The sequence below is a fragment of the Geotrypetes seraphini genome, chromosome 5 (genome assembly GCF_902459505.1).
Source record: "Geotrypetes seraphini chromosome 5, aGeoSer1.1, whole genome shotgun sequence".
Classification (NCBI taxonomy): domain Eukaryota; kingdom Metazoa; phylum Chordata; class Amphibia; order Gymnophiona; family Dermophiidae; genus Geotrypetes; species Geotrypetes seraphini.
This window is the reverse complement of record NC_047088.1, coordinates 192,912,706-192,935,513: the sequence shown is the minus strand read 5'-3', so window position 1 is coordinate 192,935,513 and position 22,808 is coordinate 192,912,706. Positions and strand designations below refer to the sequence as shown.

Genomic DNA, 22,808 nt, shown 5'->3' with positions numbered 1-22,808 from the left:
TTTTTAATTTGTATATATTGTACTGGGGATTCTAAAATTCTCAAGGACTTACCAAAGATGAATTATACTTGCCATGTCTTTGTCTTGGATTGTCACCTCCTTTCATGACTTGCTTTATTAGGAGGAAAGAGGATTGTGAGATCACATACTGTAAGTGCATTTCATGCCTAACAAGTTCACACATGCCCTTTAATTCCCCAAGTACATCCTTCAGACTTGCCTCCATCCCATTCACCCATGTGCAATTCTCTCTCCTCATCTCCAGCTTTCTTTCAGACCTCTCACTGTGTTTTCTCATTCTGTCCTCTCACTGTGTTTTCTCATTCGGTCCCTCCCCTCATTGTAGCTTTTTTTGCTTCCTGTCCCATTATTATTTCTTCTCTTTTCTATCCCACTCTCTTTTCCCTCTTCTTCTTCCCCCTTCACTCTTTTTACTCCTGTGCCCATGCCCAACTTTGACAATAGTACTTTCTTCCTTTCTTCTTGCTGTTGCCTTCTCAGTCCTTCTGCCAGATCTTGACACCTAATTGTGTAGGAAATATTGATCAAATGAAAATGTTTAAGGCTGCCATTATCAAGGATCACAAAAGTGGTCTTTGCATACCAAATGCTATATAACAAACCACCATAACCAAGCAAGATACTTTAAATAAAGGAGGCTCTATGGCTGAATGCTCAGATGTCATTAAGAACATAAGAACATAAGCAGTGCCTCCGCCGGGTCAGACCATAGGTCCATCCTGCCCAGCAGTCCGCTCCCGCGGCGGCCCAAACAGGTCACGACCTGTCCAAATCACCAGAAGGGGCCCCCATGCCACCTTGGTTTCCTATTGAGTCCTATCTTCCCATCAAAGTCCTAGCCCTCCGGTCTTGCACATGCACGACCTGGTCGGGTTTCTATACTTATTTTCTGGTTAGCTTTCTCAGTATCCCACGATCCCTTTATCCCTCAGGAATCCGTCCAGTCTCTGTTTGAATCCCTGTACCGTACTCTGCCCAATCACGTCCTCCGGTAGCGCATTCCAAGTGTCCACGACCCTTTGGGTGAAAAAAAACTTCCTTGCATTCGTTTTGAACCTATCTCCCTTCAGTTTCTCCGAATGCCCCCTCGTACCTGTTGTCCCCTTCAGCCTGAAGAATCTGTCCCTATCCACCCTCTCTATGCCCCTCATGATCTTGAAGGTCTCTATCATATCACCCCTGAGCCTCCTTTTTTCCAGAGAGAAGAGCCCCAGCCTATCCAACCTCTCGGCATATGGGCAGTGTTCCAGCCCTCTTACCAGTTTTGTTGCTCTCCTTTGGACTCTCTCGAGTACCGCCATGTCCTTCTTGAGGTACGGCGACCAATATTGAACACAATATTCCAGATGCGGACGCACCATTGCTCGATACAGTGGCATGATGACTTCCCTCGTCCTGGTTGTTATGCCCCTTTTTATGATGCCCAGCATCCTGTTGGCTTTTTTTGAGGCCGCTGCGCACTGTGCAGATGGCTTCAGTGATGCATCCACCAGCACTCCCAAGTCTCTCTCAAGACCGCTTTCTCCCAACAATGCCCCCCCCAATTTGTAGTTGAACAACGGGTTCTTTTTCCCTATATGCATGACCTTGCATTTTTCCACGTTAAAGCGCATTTGCCATTTGTTCGCCCAGTCTTCCAGCTTGTCTAGGTCCCTTTGCAGGTCCTCACACTCCTCCCTGGAGCTAACTCTGCCGCACAGTTTGGTATCGTCTGCAAATTTTATAACCTCGCACTTTGCCTCCTTTTCCAGGTCATTGATAAATATGTTGAAGAGTAACGGCCCCAGCACCGATCCCTGCGGCACACCGCTCGTGACTCCCCGCCAGTCAGAATATTGGCCCTTTACTCCGACCCTCTGCAGTCTACCCGACAACCAGTGCTCTATCCATCGGTGCACATCCCCTCCCACCCCGTGGTTCCACAGCTTCCTAAGCAGCCTTTCATGTGGCACCTTGTCGAAAGCCTTTTGAAAATCGAGGTAAATGATGTCGATGGGTTCCCCATTGTCCACCCGACTGCTTATTCCCTCAAAGAAGTACAGAAGGTTCGTTAAGCATGACCTTCCCTTACAGAATCCGTGCTGGCTTGTTCTCAGTAGGCCATTTCTCTCAATGTGCTCGCAAATGCCGTCCTTTATCATAGCTTCCACCATCTTCCCTATAATTGAAGTCAGGCTCACCGGCCTGTAGTTCCCGGGGTCACCCCTCGATCCCTTTTTGAAGATAGGTGTGACATTCGCCAATTTCCAGTCCTCTGGTACCTCTCCAGTTTTCAAGGATAGGTTACAAACATGCTGTATTGTGCCCGCTATTTCTTGTCTTAGCTCCTTCAGAACCCTCGGGTGGATCCCGTCCGGACCCGGTGATTTGCCGCATTTTAACCTGTCTATCTGTTTGAGGACATCCTCCTTACTTACCTCTATGTGCTCCAATTTTTCAGCCTGTTCCCCACTCATGAGCTCCTCTGAGTCCGGTATATTAGATGTGTCTTCTCTCGTGAAAACCGACGAGAAGAACGTGTTCAGCCTCTCAGCTACCTCTTTATCCTCTTTAATCACTCCCCTCCTATCCCCATCGTCCAACGGCCCCACCTCCTCTCTCGCTGGTCGTTTCCCCTTTACGTAACTGAAGAATGCCTTGAAGTTTTTCGCCTCCCTGGCCAGCCCCTCTTCGTATTTCCCTTTTGCTTTTCTAACCTCTCGGTGGCATTCTTTTTGGCATTTCCTGTGCGCCTGGTGATTTTCCTCCGTTGGATCCTTTTTCCATCTCCGGAAGGATACTTTTTTGTCGTTTATTGCCCTCTTTACTTCTGCTGAGATCCAAATCGGGTCCTTTGACCGCTTGTTCTTGCAGCCTTTCCTGAAACTGGGGACGTACATTTTTTGTGCTTCCTGCAGGGTGTCCCTGAATAGGGTCCAGGCGCTTTCCACAGTCTCCATCCTAAAGATGTTTCTGAGCTTCCTCCCCACCATTTCCCTCATAGCAACATAGTTCCCCTTCTTGAAGTTGAGCGCAGTTGTTGCGGTCCTCCTTACTATGGGTGTCCCCCTTTCTAAAGTGAATCTGATCGCATTGTGGTCACTGTTGCCTAGTGGTCCTCCCACTTCTACCCCTCTTGCAGGCCCTCCTAATCCGTTCAGGATGAGGTCAAGAGTAGCACTCCCCTGCGTCGGTTCCCTGATCAGTTGCTCCATAAAGCAGTCCCTCACAGCTTCTACAAATCCTGTTTCCCTAGTGCAGTTGGAGTGACCCGTACTCCAGTCTATCCCCGGGTAGTTGAAGTCCCCCATCACTGTTACACTTCCAGTCCTGCACTCCTGTCTCAGTTCAGCTTCCAAGTCGTGTCCGACTCCTTCCGGCGCACCAGGTGGGCGATAATACAGCCCCAGTTTTATGTCTGCACCCTTGTTTCCCGGCAGTTTGACCCATAGCGATTCCAGCCCCTCTGCCTTCGTTGCCATATCCATCCCGACCGAGTAGATAGAGTCTTTTATATATAGTGCTATGCCTCCCCCCTTCTTGTGGGTCCTGTCTCTCCTGTAGAGCTTGTACCCCGGCAGCGCCACATCCCATTGATTCTGCTCTGTCCACCATGTTTCTGTAATTCCAATTATATCTAGGTCTTCCCCCTTGGCCACGACCTCTAGTTCACCCATCTTGGCCATGAGGCTTCTTGCATTTGCGTATAAGCACCGCAGGTCCCGTTGTTTTTTCTCCACCTCTGCATTCACCTGGGCCGCCTCTCCTGTTCCCTGTACTTCTGCTTTGCCCTCAGCCTTTACCCTCGTAGCTTTCATCTTCCCCACATTTCCGCCACCCCACTTCCCCGCTTTTCCTCTGGGTTTTCTTGCCCCCTCCTGGGCCCCTGCCTCTGTTCGATCCCTCTCGCCTTGTGTAGCCCCTATGATACCCTCAACTTTCGCCCTCGCGCCACCCAGTCCCCCTGTGTCTCCATGCCCTTTAGTCTCTTCCCAGCAAGCTCCCTTTACCTGTTGTTTCCCTCGCTGTCTGATCATAAGGTCCACTGGTCTCTCTACTTCCTCCGTGCAGTCAGCCCGTTCAGCATCTGTTCTGGATACTGTTGTCCGAAGCGTCAACATCAGATCAGCTGTCGGCTTTCCCCCTCTCCTCAGTTTAAAGCCCTCTCGATCTCCTTCTTCACATTAGCAGCCAGTAGTCTAGTTCCCTCTGTGCTCAGGTGCAGGCCGTCCCGCCGGTAGAGCTTACTCTTTCCCCAGAAGGACGTCCAGTTCCTCACAAAGTGGAAGCCCTCCTCCTGGCACCATCTCCGCAACCATGCATTCACAGCCTGGATGTCTGCCTGCCTCTTTGCATCTGCTCTCGGTACAGGCAGGATCTCTGAGAACGCTATCCTCCGGGTACTCCGCTTCAGTTTTCGTCCCAGGACCCTGAACTGGTCAGTCAGCGTGGCCATGCTGAAGTTCCTCCGGCTCACATCATTTGTTCCGACGTGGATTATCACTGCGCAACATTGGGGCACTTAAAAGGAGGTGCCCACATATAGAATTTCTCCCTAAATGTATAAATTACACTTTTGGCTCAGACATTCCATGTTATACCTGGTATTTCTACATCCCAATTAAACGGATAAGCAATATATATGTTAAAATTTTACATATTACTCACTAATGTGGTTTACAGTGTCATATAAACAAGGAACAAAAAGACTTCAAGGGCTCAAGGGGGCAAGGCTTTAGAATGTGCCTTACTCCCAAACTTTGAGCTATCAGTCATAAAAAAACTCCCTTGCTATGTGACTGCATTTTTAAATATTTATATTCAACAATATTCAATGTCCAACAAGAAATGTTTTTAAATATAATGAATGGTTAACTAAACCACTTAGCTTTGGGCAAAATCCTGTAAATCCACTGATTGGCACTGGTTGTTTAAGGCCCCTCCTATGGGTGGGGCCTTATGCGCCTGGGCCAATCAGAGTCCTGGTTGCATCTGGGAAGGGGCCTAAGGCTCTGATTGTCCCAGATGCATAAGGCCCCCTGGGCTTATGCTTTTTTAATGGGAGAAATGTTCTGCATGACTTAAAGCGCACCATCTCCTGCTATTTTTTTAATGGGGTAGATATTTTGTGTGTGTAATACATGCAAAATATCTGTGCCATGGAAAAAAAATGAAAATAAAAACAGGTAGATCTTTCAAAAAACTGGCAGACCTGTCAGTAACTGTGTTACCGATAGATCTACAGCAGTCGGGTTTTAGGATCGTAAAATCTGATGGAAAATAACCAAGCAAATGTTAGTGAATTAATCACTTGGTTATTTTGCACAGGGTTTTACAAATTTGCATGGCCTAAGCAGCTTTTGAGAATTACACAGGGGCACCCTATACCACCACTCTAACCGGCGCCCATATTACAAGTGCTGGTTAGAGAATTGTGTTGCCGTTGAACTGATGATGGCAAGGGATCTCCCGGCCACGATCAGTTTAGTGACTGCGGCCCGTCCCCCTCCCCCGCGTGAAGACTACTGGCAGGAGGGATGCCCAGTACCTCCTGCTGTGACCCCCGAAGCCAGCCCCACCACTTCCAAATGTCCGCAGCAGGAGAAGTGCCAAATTCCACCTGTCACCACCCCACTGACACATCACCGGGCAGGAGGGATGCTCAGTCTCTCCTACCGGACACCCCCCCCCCCCGTAATGACTGCCGGACATACCTCCCCCCGTAATGACTGCAGCAGGAGGGATGCCCAGTCCATCCTGCCGGATACCCCCTTCCGTAATAACCATGCCCAGGAGGGACCCCCTGCACCCCCATGAATGTTAGCCACTGACCACCCAGCCCAGCCAGAACCCCCTCTGCTTAGCCCAGCCAGAAACCCTCCCTCAGCGCCTAGCCCAGCTAGACCAAACCAGCCCAGGCCACCTGACCCCCCCCACTAACTTTAGTAGTTGGCCGGCCGGATGCTTCGGCAGGCCGGCAGACCCACCTTCATCTGAATAGTGGGCCTGCCCCTTCCCATAGGAGGGGCCTTAGGCGCCTGGGCCAATCGGAATCTTAGGCCTCTCTCTCCCAGTGCATTGTGGGATGCGCTGGGAATGACCTAAGATTCCAAATGGCCAGATCCTTTAAACCTCTCCCCGATTCATCCCACAATGCACCAGAAGGTGCAGGCCTGCCATTCAGATGAAGATGGGCCTGCATGACGGATGGAGGAAGCATCTGACCGGCTGGCCAACTACTAAAGGTAGGGGAGGTTCAGGTGAGCTAGGCAGGGGGGTATCCGGCTGGGTGGTCAGCGGCCTTCCTTTGCGGGGTGAGTGGAGGGTTCCCTCCTGGGCGCGGTCATTACGGGGGGTGGGAGGCTGTCTGGCAGCAGGGACTGGGCATCCCTCCTGCTGAGGTCATTATGGGAGGGTGGGGAGGTATCCGGCAGGAGGGACTGGGCATCCCTCTTGCCAGGGGATGTGTCAGCGGGATGGTGGCAGGAGGAATTGGGCACTCCTCCTGCCATGGACATGTGGGGATGCGGTGGCTTCAGGGGTCCCAGCAGGAGGAACTGGGCATCTCTCCTTCTGAGCATCGCAGGGGGTGCAGGTCCCTGTCGCAGCCGCTAAACTGATCGCAGCAGAGAGATCAGATCTTGCCGATCAGATCAGTGGCCACGTTTAATTGAAGGTGCCTGAAATGTAGACCTGCAAAATGCTGGCCTACATTTCAGGCACCTTCCACTGGCCTAGGGAGGTGCCTAGGGTCACCTAGGGCTGCCTAAACTTGCCTGACCTAGTGACACCATGCCCACACCTAGCTTTAGGCAAGGTTAGGCAGCCCTATGCACCTCACTAGGTTCCCAGAGACACCTATGATGCAGGTGGCTTGCTTCAGGAGTTTTTATTCTTCAAAAACATGCGTCCCGATTGGCTTTTAAGTAGCGGTAGGCCGCCTAAAATCGGGATGCCATTTATAGAATTTGCTCCATAATCTTCCCATATATTTCTAGTGGGTGCATGGAACAGACTCCCAATGGATATGGTAGAGATAAGAACTGTATCTGAATTCAAGGAAGCATGTGACAAGCACAGAAGGTCTTTGAGGAAGGAACTGTGGAACTTAAACTTGTAATGGATGGGCAGACTGGATAGGCCATATTTATTTTCTTTGTTTCTGTGTATGCTGGCTTTTACTACGATGTAACCAGGGATGATTTGCCACAAAGACTTTGCTCAAGAAATTACTATGCTTGTATGTTTTTTTTGCTGCAGCGCTTTTTTGTTCTGGATAATGGAATCCTGAAGTACTCAAAATCACCAATTGATGTAAGTATTGTGAATGATAAATAGCTATTCTAAGATTCAGAGACATTTGCATTTTTTAAATTTTTCTATGTTAGCACTTGCAACTATGTATTTTTAACTATGACCTATGGGGCTCATAATCGAAAGAGAAAAACGTCCAAACACCAGTCTAAGTCGGCACTTAGACACACATCCAAGTGCCGATAATAAAACCAGGTTTTGGACGTATTTCTAGACGACCTAGGCCTACATAGTGCCGCTGAACGACCAAAGCTAAATGGGACGTTTCGGGAGGAGTGTTGAGGGCGGGAGTTGGGCGGGACGTGGGCAAGCTTAGACTTAGTCATACAGCATGTATAACCGAAAGGTATACAGCCCACGATCGATGGAACTTGGTCTAAGTCACAAAAACCCACCTAAAGTCACCAAATAAGCACTGAAAACACATAAAACATACCCCCACACACTACCCCAGTGATCGCCGACCCCCCCACCCCCATAAAAATATTAATCACACCTTTAAAATTCAGCCTCCAGACCATCATCACCTGGCCGCCTGGCATAGGAAAGCCTAGTCGTCCAGCACAGAGGCAGCTTAAGTCGTCTTGGGAGTGGGTTAGGGACCCATAGAGAGGAGGACCCATGCCCATAAGCTCCTGTAATCACTGCATTGATATTGAAACATGTGCACTTCCCTGTACACCCCTACAACCCTTTTTTACTGGCATATAAGTGGCATAAGGACTATTGGGGTGGTAGATAGGTGGGTCTAGGGGATTCTGGAGGTGGTTTGGGGGGGCTCACTGTGACCTATAATGGAGCTGTAGTGAGGAGAAGCCATGGCATCCTTTTTGTGAAGTTCACAGCAGTGCCCTGTAAGGTACCCCACTATTTAGATGGCATGTCTGGGTGTTCAGTCCATCACTTTAGGTGGCATGTCTGGATGTTCAGCCCCTCCCATGTCCAACAGGGCTTGTTCTAGGCTTTTTTGACTTGAATGAAAAAGTTGGACGGAAATGTGGTATAAAGATGGACAATTTAGCAGCTTGGACGATCAGATCGGCAGGACGTATAATTAGACGATTTTCGAAACAAAAAAATTTTAGATGTATTTTTTGAAAATTTGGCCTTGGACGACTTGCGAGTTGAACGCAAACGGACTTAGACGTCCCTTTCGATTATGCCCCTCTATCTGTATTAGCAACTGTACTAATCTACCTGTACTAGCAACTCTATTGAATGTCTGTGTCAAACTGTGCATTGTAACTTCCTGGGTAACTGCCCCAACCTCTTGCAATGTAATCCCACCTTGAACTGAATATGTAAAGGCAGAATAGAAAACCTGATTAACATAACATATTTGGCTGTAGTTTTGGTCCATATAAATAATGCAGACCTAAATGCAATTATTAAGGGAAATGTCTCACTGGTGTCAAACTGTTTAGGTTGCATTTTTTTTCAAGCTAGACTTGCTTTGTTCCTTATGGACCCTGACAACCCATAAGCAGTTAGTAAAACTACATATTTAATGGTTGTCCTGTGACTTAAGCTTAAAGTTTTAGTTACTAACAACAGGCCAAAAAAATTTTTTCTTGGTGCCTTGGGTTTTTTAACCTGTTCCTGGGGTTATTTGGGGTGCTAATTCAGAAAATTGCATTGGATCTAGTTTCTTAGATATGTTTGAATTTATTATTTTTTTTACCGCTATTTAAAAGATCTCTTCTGCAGAATTGGAATGTCATAACAAGCTTTCTTTTTTGAATGGAAATTTATGTATTTAAAATGCCCACACTTTTTTTTGTTGCGTATAATGACCTTTGTTTCACAATTATTCTTCTATTTCCTTTCCTATAATGCACACTGGCATAAAAATGTAAAGCTCAAATGACAAAATCACCTTTGTTCTGTTATATTACATAGCTATGTGCAAAAAATGTAGATGGCAAACATGGTTTCCTTAAACAACATAAATTTGTATTTCAAAGGTTTCTCAACCTGATCTGTTTAAAACAGTTGCATATAGATTTAAATTCTAATGGGTTTTTCAACTTTGTCTTCTATTACCTTATTTGTGTTTTTGCGTACAAGTTAGCAGATATAGTGAGAGTATTTACATATTTCCAACTGTAGTTTTACATCCAAAACATTGGATTGTAAAAGGTAAGTAACTTAACTGAATAATAGTTATGATCGTATAGGACAGGGGTAGGGAACTCCAGTCCTCGAGAGCCATATTCCAGTCGGGTTTTCAGGATTTCCCCAATGAATATGCATTGAAAGCAGTGCATGCAAATAGATCTCATGCATATTCATTGGGGAAATCCTGAAAACCCGACTGGAATACGGCTCTCAAGGACTGGAGTTCCCTACCCCTGGTATAGGAGATGTGTGTATATTCCCACTCATATCATTTCAGTTTTGCAGATCAAACACCATAGAGATTATGGCTACTTCAAGATGTAGCTGCTTGAATCATCCCAACATATTTTGCTATATTTGTGGGGCATACACTTTGAAAGCAAGTAGGAAACCTATTTCTAAGTTTGTAAAAAGAGCATGGGTAGGTTATTTTGGTGTCAAGCTTAGAGATCAAGATAAGCCATGGGCTCCTCATATTATATGCAAAACTTGTATGGAGCATGTGCACCAGTGGCCAAATAGATAGTGAAGCTGCCTGAAATTTGGAGTACCAATGGTTTGGAAGGAACCGAAAAACTACTTCAATGACTGTTTATTTTTATTATTTATTTAAAACATTTATAATCCGCTTTTAACCAAATCAGCTCACAATTAACATACACAGCCTTGAACACATACATGTTTACAAAAAACTGGATAAAAAACCTAAATATATATAACAAATTAAAATAAAAGTACATCGCATCAATCAAAATAATCGTGACAAGTAGTCTTACCCTGATCTACCTTCAGCCAGGAGACCTGTTCCGCACTTGGATCATGTACCCATTCCATCTTTCCATGAACTACTACATCTCTCAGAGGATGAGTCTTGCATGTCTGATATCGCACAAGGTAAAGAAAGTGGGGGCAGTGACAGTGATTCCCAAACAACTTCACATCTGACCAGAATGAATTGAGTGATCTGATCAGGGACCTAAATCTTTCCAAGGAGTCTTCTGAATTGCTTGCCTCCAGACTAAAGGAAAGGAATGTACTTCAGCCTGGAATAAGAACATAAGAACATAAGAAATTGCCTCCGCTGAGGCAGACCAGAGGTCCATCTCGCCCAGCGGTCTGCTCCCGCGGCGGCCCATCAGGCCCATTGCCTGAGCAGTGGTCTCAGACTATCCCTAAACCTACCTCTACTCCTATCTGTACCCCTCAATCCCTTTGTCCTCCAGGTACTAATCCAAACCTTCTTTGAAGCCTTGTAACGTGCTCCGGCCTATCATAAAATTACATTTTATCAAAGGAGAGAAAAGGACTTGATGACATTCTTTACCGAAGACAACAACTTAGTATTCTACAGTGACATCAGAAATCTTCTGAAGAAAATGGGTCTTTCAGAATATAACTCAAGTGAGTGGTGTCTTTTCATTGACAGTTCAAAACATAGTTTGAGATGTGTTCTTTTAAATAACAGCAACAAATATGGTTCTATTCCAATCGGTCACTCCACCAGGATGAAAGAAGAGTACAAGGCCATTTAGTCTTGGAAAAGATAAATTACCAAGAACATCAATGGATGATTTGTGTAGACTTGAAGATGGTTAATTTTCTTCTTGGTCAACAATGTGACTTCACAAAGTATCTATGCTTTTTATGCCTTTGGGATAGTAGACTTGGATATAAACAGGAGAAACTGCCTTCACAACGGTGAACAGCAAATACAACAACAAAGGTGACCAATTGGTGTTCAGTCTCTTTATTTGTAATAGACTTGAAACGATCGTGTTTCGACCCACAAGGGCCTGCCTCAGGAGTCTTGTGATAAATCAATTTGTGCAATTTCCATAAACACTTCAATACATACTATAGTGAACTGCAGCTCTAATGAATGGCATCTGCTATGGAAATTGCACCCTATGTCCACTAAGTCTGTATTTGTAAGTCTGCTTGCTATGTCTATACTGTAATTGCTATAATCTAAACCCCTTGTCCATGCTGTAAATGCTGAAGAGTCTATGTCTTGCTAAAGTTTGTCCTACCCATACTATGAATGTACTCCTGTAACCTGTTCTGGGCTCCTTTGGGAGGACGGACTAAATAAATGACTAAATAAATAAATAAATAAGAAGGACAAGGGCTGAACCAGAACAGGTAGAAAGATGGCTACTGGACTATTTCTGAAAATTTGTTTTGGCAGTTACATTTTTTCTTTTTATTTAAAGCACCCAGGAGTCTAGAAAGAATTGGGGAGAATTCACCAGTCATCTCTGGTGAGGGAATGAGCACCATTTTGTCTAGTGCTGGATAAACTTATTTACTTTGGTGTTCAGAAGCCAGGCCATTAAAAATGGATATACTAACATTATAGGATCCCTAGAATAGAGGTTCCCAAACTTTTTAATGTCTCCTTTTTTTTACCTATCTTCCTCTTTCACCCCTCCCAGTATCCACTTTCTTCACATGTTCTTAAGATAAGCCATGCTATGCTGAAGAAATTAGTTACCCCCTCTCCACACACATTAATTCTCTTCCATTTTTGTTCCCATTATAAAAAACACTGATAAGTTCCCAGAAAAAAAATACATTAAAATAAGAAGTGAAAACAAAGGCCCCTACAGATGAGAACATAACATAAGAATAGCCTAACTGGGTCAGACCAATGGTCCATCATGCCCAGTAGCCCATTCTCATGGTAGTCAATCCAGGTCACTAGTACCTGGTCAAAACCCAAAGAGTAGCAACATTCCATGCTACCGATCCAGGGCAAGCAGATGCTTCCCCCATGTCTTAATAACAGACTATGGACTTTTCCTCCAGGAATTTGTCCAAACCTTTCTTAAAACCAGCTACGCTTAATGCTTTTACCATAACTTCTGGACACTTCATTTTTAAGCTTAGATCTTTCCTTCCAAACAGAGACCTTGCTAGATGTCAAATACAGAACAAGGTAACTTCATACGGACTTAGCTGTGCAGGAAATGTGAATCTCCTCATACACCCACCATATAGTGCAAAAATGTGCAAAGGTCTGGATTTTTCTTTCAATCACTACATAGCCTAATGTCACACAAGCAGCGCTGTTACAAACATATTCTGAAGGTCAATGCTAAGGTTAACAAATTTTCCATCCTTGGACCACAAGGAGATACTGACAAACCACTGGAAGAGATCCCAAAACAACTACTCAGGCACAACCCCCAAAGACCCACTCAGTTAGTGGAGTGGACTAACTGGGGGGTGGAAATGGGCCTGGAGTTTGCTCAGCAGAATTTCCCAGACCACCTCTTCCTCTCAACACATTGACATGCTGCCACCACCACCACCACTAGGAACACCTCACCGGGTAGGCCAGCAATGCTTATAAACTTTATCAAACACATTATTATATTTTCTTATAAAGCACATATTTTAACTGAACTCTCTGACATTCTTAGCCTTGCCATTCACAAAAACAGAAGGAAGAAAAGTTCCCATTTCCTTCTGTCTCATGTCCCCGGCCTATACAATATTTTTCTTCTGCAGACCCTTCAAAAGTCTGACCAAATCCTCGTTTCACTTGCATTATAAAGTACTGAGGATGCTATCTCTCCCCATTCCCAGGTCCTAAAGACTAAGACAGTAGCGCAAACTAGTGCTGCCCGATTCAGGAAAAAAAAATTTGATTTGATTCGATTCAGTCTATTGAATTGGTTTTTCGATTCGATTCGATTTTCCTGCCCAATTGGGTGTTTTATCCAAACATCCTGGTGGGTTTATTTTATAGCTTTTTCACCCCCTTTGGCTTCTCCTAATCACACTGGCGTTGTGGTGTAAACAAAATAAAGAAACAAAAAGGACTTTTCCTCTCTGTTAAATCCTAGCTCACGTTTGCGGTCTAACACCAACTCTGGCAGGATACACTTTTCAAATCTGACATATTGTAATCACAAAACCGAAAATAAAATTAGTTTTTCTACCTTTTGTTGTCTGGTCAATATTCAAATCTTGTTGGTCCCAGGCTCTTGTTGATCTCAGGCTCTGGTTGTCTTGCTTGCCAGGGTCTCCTTCTTTCTTCTTTCTCCATGCTAACCATCCATCTGCCATCTCTGTCCTCCACTTCCGTTTCCCTTCCCTCCCCCAGAGATCTGGCATCTTTCCTTTTTTTTCGTCTCCATCCACAGATTCACCTTTTCTCAACTACCCTTTCATCCAGCATCTCTCCCTCCTTCCCCACCACCCCAGGGTCCACCATCTCTCTCTTTCTCTTCCCAACTATCCTCCTATTCACTATCTCTATCCCCCCTCCACTCCATCCCTTGTGTCCAACTTCTCTCCCTTTCTGTTCCTTCCCTCCCTAAATCCCATTATCCACCATCTTTCTCTCACTTCTCTGTTTTTAGACCCATTATTTCTTCCCCCCAAAGTCCGGCATATGCACATATCTTTGAACCACCCCCTTCCTTCCCTCCCTCCGTGTACCTCTACACCAGGACCCCCTCCCCTGCAGGTCTGTCCCCCTGAAGGCCTGCACCCACCCTGAAAGTCTACACCCCACCCTTGAAGGCTTGTACCCCCCGAAGGCCTGCACCCCACCCCTGAAGGCCTGCACCCCCCCGAAGGACTGTACCTCCCCCCAAAGGTCTGTCCCCCTTGAAGGCTTGCACCACCCTGAAAGCCTACATGTAACCCCTGAAGGCCTGCACCCCCGCGAAGAACTACACCTCCCCTCCGAAGGTCTGTCCCCCCTGAAGGCCTGCACCCCACCCCTGAAGGCCTGCACTCCCCGAAGGACTATATCTCCCCCCCAAAGGTCTGTCCCCCCCTGAAGGCCTACACCCCATCCCTGAAGGCCTACACCCCATCCCTGAAGGCCTGTCCCCCCCCCGAAGGACTGCACCTCCCCACCCAAAGGACTGCACCTCCCCCAAAGGTCTGTTCCCCCTGAACCCCTGAAGGCCTGCATCCCCCCGAAGGCCTGCACCCGAAGGACTGTACCTCCCCCCGAAGGACTGTCCCCCCCCGGAAGGCCTGTGTGTTCCCCTTTTACCTCCTGCGCCTCGTTTTACCTGATCGTGGCAGAGAGCACCCTGCAGAAAGGATCGTGGGTACTTTAGCGACCCTTGCAGGTTGCCATAGGCCTCAGGAGCAGTCGTCCCTCTGCCGCGGTCCCGCCTCTCCTCTGACATCAGAGGCACGATCACGGCAGAGCTACGACAACTCCACAGACCTATGGCAACCTGCAAGGGTCGCTAAAGTACCCGTGATCCTTTCTGTAGGCTGCTCTCTTCCACAATCGGGTAAAGGGAGGCGCGAAAGCCTTAAGGTCGGGCTATGAAAAGGGAAGTTCCCGGGCCATGACTCCAAGGCCGGGAGCACCCCCCTCATGGCTTGCACCCGGGGCGGACTTCCCCCCTCCCGCCCCCCCCTTTGTACGCCACTGGTGTGGAGGCCCTGCTAGGCCAAGGTTCTGGGTTTAATATTGAAAAGCCATTCTGAACACATTTTTGTTGAAATGTTTTGGGAGCATATGTTTGTTTCTTCAACCACAGAATGGAATAAATAACTTTCTTTTCCAGATACTTACCATTACATACTGTGTGATTTATACAAAACAATTTTGGAGAAATTCACCTAAGCAGTTTCTTCCTCCATCTTGGGGAAGCACGCTGGGCCTATAGCAAGTGACGTATGCGGATCCCTGATGTTGACCAAGGGATGGCCATGCTACAATATAGTGGATATAGTGGCTGGAGTACGAGATAGAATCATACTGCCACCACTACATATAAAGCTAAGCCTGATGAAACGATTTGTAAAGGCTTTGAATAAAAACAGTTCGTGCATTGAATATGTGGAGGGGCATAATCCAAAGGAACGTCTAAGTCCGTTTTCGTCTAAGTCACAAGTCGGCCAAAGTAAAAAATAGCCTATGACACATTATCAAAAAATACATCCCAAATTTTTTTTCTTTCGAAAATCATCTAATTATACGTCCTGCCGATCTGATCATCCAAGTCGCTAAATCGTCCATCTTTATACCACATTTCCGTCCAACTTTTCGTCCAAGTCAAAAACGCCTAGAACAAGCCTTGTTGGACCTGGGAGGGGTCTGCAAAGTGATAGACTGAACACCCAGACATGGCACCTAAATAGTGGGGTACCTTATAGGGCACTGCTATGTACTTCACAATAAGGGTCCCATATCTTCTCCTCACTACAGCTCCCTTATAGGTCACGGTGAGCCCCCCAAACCACCTCCAGAATCCCCTAGACCCACTTATCTAGCACCCTAACAGCCCTTATGGCTGCAGGAACCACTTATATGCCAGTAAAAAAGGGTTTTGGGGGTGTATAGGGGAGTGTACATGTTTCAATATCAATGCAGTGTTTACAGGGGCTTATGGGCATGGGTCTTCCTCTCTATGGGTCCCTAACCAACCCCCAAGACGACATAAGCTGCCTCTCTGCTGGACGACTAGGCTTTCCTATGCCAGGTGGCCAGGTGATAATGGTCTGGAGGCTGAATTTTAAAGGTGTGATTAATATTTTTATGGGTGGGGGGGTCGGCAATCACTGGGGTAGTGTGTGGGGGTCTGTTTTACGTGTTTGCAGTGCTTATCTGGTGACTTTAGGTGGGCTTTTGTGACTTAGACCATGTATTAAATGATCTAAGTCACAACGTCCAAGTTCCTTCGATCCTGGGCTGTATAACTTTCGGTTATACATGCTGTACGACTAAGTCTAAGCCGGCCCATGTCCCGCCCAACTCCCACCCTCGACACTCCTCCTGAAATGCCCTGTTTAGCTTTGGTCGTTCAGCGGCATTATGAAGGCCTAGGTCGTTTAGAAATACGTCCAAAACCCGTTTCTATTATCGGCACTTTGACATATTTGGACAATGTTCATCCAAGTGCTGACTTAGGCCGGTTTTTGGACGTTTTTCTCTTTTGATTATGAGCCTTGGACTACCATGGAAAAACTGAAAGCAGGAATTTTCGATGGTCCACAGATCAGACAACTTATAAATGACCCACATTTCATAGCATCAATAAATGAAATTGAATCATGTGCCTGGTCTTTATTTGTTCTTGTGAAAAACTTTCTTGGCAATAAGAAAGCAGACATCTACACACAATTAGTAGAGGATATGCTCTTTCAATTCAACAGGTTTGACTGTAACAAGAGCTTTATCTGCAAATCCATTATCTGCAAAGTCACTTAGATTGCTTTCTCGAGAACCTTGGTGACTTAAGCGAAGAGCAAGGTGAAAGATTTCACCAAGACATAAAAACAATGGAAGCCAGATACCAAGGAAGATGGGATGCACACATGATGGCAGACTATTGTTGGAATTTTATATGGGACTGTCCTGGCAGATCCCACTCTTGGAAGTCTTACAAAAGGAGCTTTTTGTGTGTCGAATGACTGGAAAGTTTGTATCATAAATTTGTGCTTTTGGTATGAAATAAGTAGATTTTCATGTTGTACACTTTTCTTTTAATTTTCAATATGTTGCCTTCAAGCTTAAAGATATTAATTTAAACGCTACATTAAAACATCCTGATTTTTTAATGGGTGAGCAGAGTGAAGAGTAGTATATGGCACATGTTCTGCATCTCAAAAACTAGAGCTGATAGGAGAAAATTGGTGCCATTTTTGGGATCAGCAGGTCAAATATCCCAAAACAGGTCTTAACATTTGAAGCACCAAAATGAGTGTTGGCCAGTGTAATCTGAGATTGAAATGGCAGCAGAGAGTGATGCCATAATTATTTTAATTTATGAGAACAACCCTGAGCAGTTTTCAGTTGCTTGGTAGAGGTACTAGTGCATGGAGAGCAAGGACTAGACTTTGAGGGAGGAATTCTATATAGAGCACCCATATAGATCAGCTAGAAATAATTACTAGTAGTAGTAATTATCCTTACCTTCAATCCACTTAGTGAGACTAACTGAGACTAGCCCAACCAGCGCACGTTCTTGTTCAGCAGAAACTTGTCTAACTTTGTCATGAATCCTAGGAGGGTGTTTTCCCCTATAACAGCCTCTGGAAGAGCGTTCCAGCTTTCTACCACTCTCTGGGTGAAGAAGAACTTCCTTACGTTTGTACGGAATCTATCCCCTTTCAACTTTAGAGAGTGCCCTCTTGTTCTCCCTACCTTGGAGAGGGTGAACAACTTGTCCTTATCCATCTTAAGCACCTTATATTACTGTAACATCATATACCTAGGAGCTTATAAAAAGAACCTCAACAAGCTGAGATTAATTCAGAACACCGCGATCCGACTAATCCACGGTTTAAAAAAATGGGAACACATTTCTCCTTATTATCAGAAACTCCACTGGTTACCCGCAGAATCCAGGGTCCTCTTCAAGTTTGCTTGTTTTTGCTACAAAGCTGTCTTTGGGGTTCTCCCCCAACGAGTCCAACAAGAGAACTCGCAGAACAAACCTATTTAATTATCCCTCCTTGAAATCTTACCAATACAAAACGTTTCTAGATAGAATGTTATCATTCCAGGCAGCTAGGCTGAACACATGGCTTGGAAAGCCCATACTTAAGGCCACTACATAAGCAGACTTTAGAAAATCCCTGAAAACTCGACTGTTTAACAAATTCTAAATTCCCATACCCAGCTCTTCCTCGCCATGACCCTTCCACCTCGCCCCCTAATTCCAAGGCCCGAAACTAATTATACTTTCCACCTTGAATCTCATGTACTGACATAATGTATCTTTATTGTAACCCACCTGCACCCCATGTACTGACAAAACATATCTTTATTGTAACCCATGTACTGACTAAATGTATCTTTATGATAACCCACCTGTATCCCTTACACTGACAAAATGCACCTTGATAGTAAACCACTTGTATTGTAACCCACTTGCATCCCATGTACTGACAAAATATATCTTTACTGTAACCTACTTGTATCCCATGTACTGACAAAATGAATCTTTAATGTAAACCACTTGCATCCCATGTACTGACTAAATATATCTTTATTATAAACCGTTTCTATCCCATGTACTGTCAAATGTATCTTTATTGTAAACCGCTTCGAACTTCATGGTATAGCGGTATATAAGAAATAAATTATTATTATTATTATTATTACTAAGTCTATCCCCTTCGGTACCTTGAATGTTTCGATCATGTCCCCTCTCAATCTCCTCTGTTCGAGAGAGAAGAGGCCCAGTTTCTCTAATCTTTCGCTGTACGGCAGCTCCTCCATCCCCTTTACCATCTTAGTTGCTCTTCTCTGGACCCTTTCGAATAGTACCGTGTTCTTCTTCATGTACGGCGACCAGTGCTGGATGCAGTACTCCAGGTGAGGGCATACCATGGCCCGGTACAGCGGCATGATAACCTTCTCTGATCTGTTCTTGAACCCCTTCTTTATCATTCCTAGCATTCTGTTTGCCCTTTTTGCTGCCGCCGCACATTGTGTGGACGGCTTCATCGACTTGTCGATCAGAACTCCCAAGTACCGCCCTGGACATCCTGTATTCGTGCATGAGATTTTTGTTACCGACATGCATCACTTTATACTTATCCACATTGAACCTCATCTGCCATGTCGATGCCCATTCCTCGAGCTTGAATATGTCACGTTGCGGATCTTCGCAATCCCCCTGCGTCTTTACTACTCTAAATAACTTCATATCATCCACAAATTTAATCACCTCGCTCGTCGTACCTATGTCCAGATCATTTATAAAGATGTTAAAGAGCACGGGTCCAAGCACCGAGCCCTGCGGCACCCCACTGGTGACGCTCTTCCAGTCCGAGTATTGTCCATTTACCCCACTCTCTGTTTCCTATGCTCCAGCCAGTTTTTAATTCACGTGAGTATTTCACCCTCAATTCCATGGCTTGCAATTTTCTGAAGTAGTCGTTCATGCGGAACCTTGTCGAACGCCTTCTAAAAATCCAGATATACAGTGGTAGAATATAGTAAGTCAGGGGTGTCCAACCTTTTGGCTTCTCTGGGCCGCATTGGCCGAAAAAAATGTTTCTGGGGCCGCACATATGTGCAAACGCTGCAGCAAGACAGAGGAGGAAGCCAGCAAGATGGTAAACACCCAGGGGCAGCAGAGAAAAACACTGCATCACCCTCAACCGGGGCTGCACAAAATACTTCATGGGGCCGCATGCAGCCCTCGGACTGCAGGTTTGACACCCCTGTAGTAAGTCATCTTATGCTCAAGAATAAGTTAAGTGCCTAATCTGTAACATAGGAACCAACTCTATGGGTGCTTGAGCACCCCAAATATTGAGCAAATTCCTTGACTGTATCTAGATAGGGGTAATTTTCATTGGGTTTAGCAACCCCAAGCATTTTGAAAATGATTTGTAATCTAGGAAGTCGGTCCCAGAATAATTATTTTGGAGCTCTGCTTTTCAGAATTTCCAATATTTCAGAGTTAAAGAAGGGAAGAAGTGTCTTCAGCAGCAGACTGGCTAACCTAATGAAGAGGGCTTTAAACTAGAATCATTGGGGTAAGGAGATCAAAGTCCCCCAGTGAGTATAAGCCCTCAGATAAGTGAATCACTAAAAATCTCTACGCAAATGGGAAAAGGGGGCAGTGTCTGGAAAGCAGTATATACTAATGCTCAAAGTATGAGAAACAAAGTTCTGGATCTAGAGACTGTAATGGAAGAGGCTGAGTTGGATTTAGTGGTGATCACAGAGAACTATGAGTGGGATCATTGTTCCCTCTAAGCCAGTGGTCTCAAACCCTTTGCAGGGCCACTTTTTGGATTTGTAGGTACTTGGAGGGCCTCAGAAAAATTGTTAATGTCTTATTAAAGAAATGACAATTTTGCATGAGGTAAAACTCTTTATAATTTATAAATCTTTCTTTTTGGTTAAGTCTTACTAATAATATTATAATTTATAGCTAAAGAGATATATAATCAAGAAACTGTTTTATTTTACTTTTGTGATTATGATAAACATACCGAGGGCCTCAAAATAGTACCTGGCGGGCCACGAGTTTGAGACCACTGCTCTAAACTGAAAAGAGTCCTCCAACTGCATTGCTGCCAGTAGGTGATGCCGCTAAAAATATTGTATTTTTAATCACTAGGGACAATCAGGTTCCATGTAGTCCTGCAGAGTTTGCTTGTTCTTCACTACTGAAAATGCGATAGTGAAACAGCACTCTGTACTAGCAGAACTATAGGTGGAGAACTCCCATTCAACTTAGAGGGAACAGTGACTGAGATATAGTTATACTGGGCTATAATCTGTTCAGGAAACACAGGGTAGGAAAAAAAGGAGGGGGGAGTGGTGTTATATGTTAAATGTCATATTAAAGCCACACAATTGCATGATTTTCCAGGTAAGGAAGAGGCAATAGAAAATGTACTTGCATTGGTGTGATATATAGGCCTCTTTCACAGACAGAAGTGGACAGAGATTTTATAGTAGACATTCAGAATATAGCTGAAAAAGGAGAAACATTACTAATAGGTGATTTTAACATACCAGATGTTGATTGGAGTATCCCTACTGTGGGGGTCTTCTAGAAGTAGGGAGATCCTGGATTCTCTACAAGAAGAATTGTTCCAACATGAGGAAGTACCTAATGAAGTTTGAAGAATGGTCTGTAATTTTGGTAGCTAAGAAATGCAAGATCATGTATTTGAGCTGCAAAAACCTGAGGGAACGTTACAGTTTAGGGGTTGAAGAACTTTTGTGTACGAAAGAGTAGTTATGTGATGATCTAAAGCAGGGGTTCTTAACCTGAGGTCCGTGAATCCCTAGGGGATGGGTTTCAAGGGGTCTATGGGGGACAGATAAAAATTAACATTTTATACTCACTATACAGCCCAATACTATTGATTTTTCTCACAGATAATGAGAGAGTAGATGTAGTAGTAATGGTAGTAGAAAATATAGTAGTATTAGATCTGTTTTAATTTGCACAAGAGGATTGTCTTTCATAATTATAATGAGTGGCCATTTTTGCATAGAAAGGAGTGGCTTTTTTAGATTGTTTACTTTAAAGTTTAATAATACTTTGTATATGTCATATATGTATGAGACAATCAAATATCGATAAATAAAGTACATAATATTCATTACATGCAAATCTAATCTAATCTTTGGTTTATATACCAGGTCATCTCCCAGTGGAGCTCGACTCGGTTCACATATAATTAAGACTAGAGTACATAGCAGAAAACATAGGAGAAGGAAGAAATAATTAAAAACTAAAGTACATAAGAAAAGCATAAGAAAATAACTATAATATTATCATTTTGTTGAGGCTGTAGTTAAACCATTTAAAAATTGCGAGAACAACATAGTTTTCAGAAATTTATGAAATAATTGCAGCTGGCCTAAAAGCCTAATGGAGTCAGGAAGTTCATTCCAGATCTCTACAGACTTGAAAACAAAAGATCGACTGAGCTTCCCAGCAGATTTAATTCCCTTAAAGGAAGGGAAGGCTAACTTATATCTTTGTGTGTTTCTCAAATGGCAAAATCTAAGGGTATTCCAACATAAGGGGACAAAAGGATCAAATATTCTATAGGGAAGCTTGAAGATTATGCATGTGCATTTAAATTGGATCCTAAAGTGAACTGGGAGCCAGTGAAGCTCTATCAACAAAGGGGAAACATGATCATACTTTCATTTCCCAAGTTGTGTTTATGTGAATATTTCTAGGGAAGAGAGTCCACCGCTTTCATCAGATTCTTAAAGGGGTCCATGTCTCAACACTGATCTAAAGGTAGCCAAACAGGTTGAAAAGGTGACGGCAAAAGCTAGAAGGATACTAGGGTGCATAGGGAAAAGTATGGCCAGTAGGAAAAAGGAGGTATTGATGCCCCTGTATAAGACTCTGGTGAGACCTCATTTAGCTAGTGTGTAGAATTCTAGAGACCATACCTTCAAAAAGATATAAACAGGATGGAGTCAGTCCAGAGGAAGGCTGCTAAAATGGTTGTTGGTCTTCATCATAAGACATATGTGGACTGACTTGAAAATCTCATGTATATTTTGGAGGAAAGGGGAGATAGGATAGAAACGTTTAAATAACTATGTGGCATAAATGTGCATGAGGCAAATTTCTTTCATTTGAAAGGAAACTCTGGAATGAGAGGGCATAGGATAGAGTTAAGAGGTAATAGGCTCAGGAGTAAAATAAGGAAATAAGTTTTTATAGAAAAGGTGGTAGATGCATGGATTAGTCTGGTAGAGGTGGTGGAGACAAAGACTGTGTCTGAGTTCAAGAAAGCGTGGAACAGGCAAGTGGGATCTCATAGGGAGAGGAGGAGATAGTGGATGCTGTGGATGGGCAGACTGAATGGTCCATTTGGTCTTTATCTGCCTTCATGTTTCTTTATAAAAAGGCAGTAAGTTCATTGCAGAGAAATTGCCAAACATGTTT

The 22,808-nt window shown here is 44.5% G+C and overlaps 1 protein-coding gene across 8 annotated transcripts in view; it reads left to right on the top strand.

The window, feature by feature from the left end:
* Nucleotides 1-22,808, top strand: part of OSBPL6 (oxysterol binding protein like 6) — a 240,256-nt gene that overhangs the window by 67,451 nt on the left and 149,997 nt on the right. For all 8 annotated transcript variants that reach the window (XM_033946821.1, XM_033946818.1, XM_033946816.1 and 5 more), the window contains exon 4: nt 7,261-7,314. In XM_033946821.1, coding sequence (XP_033802712.1) covers nt 7,261-7,314 — 54 coding nt within the window. The remainder of the gene's footprint in view (nt 1-7,260; nt 7,315-22,808) is intronic.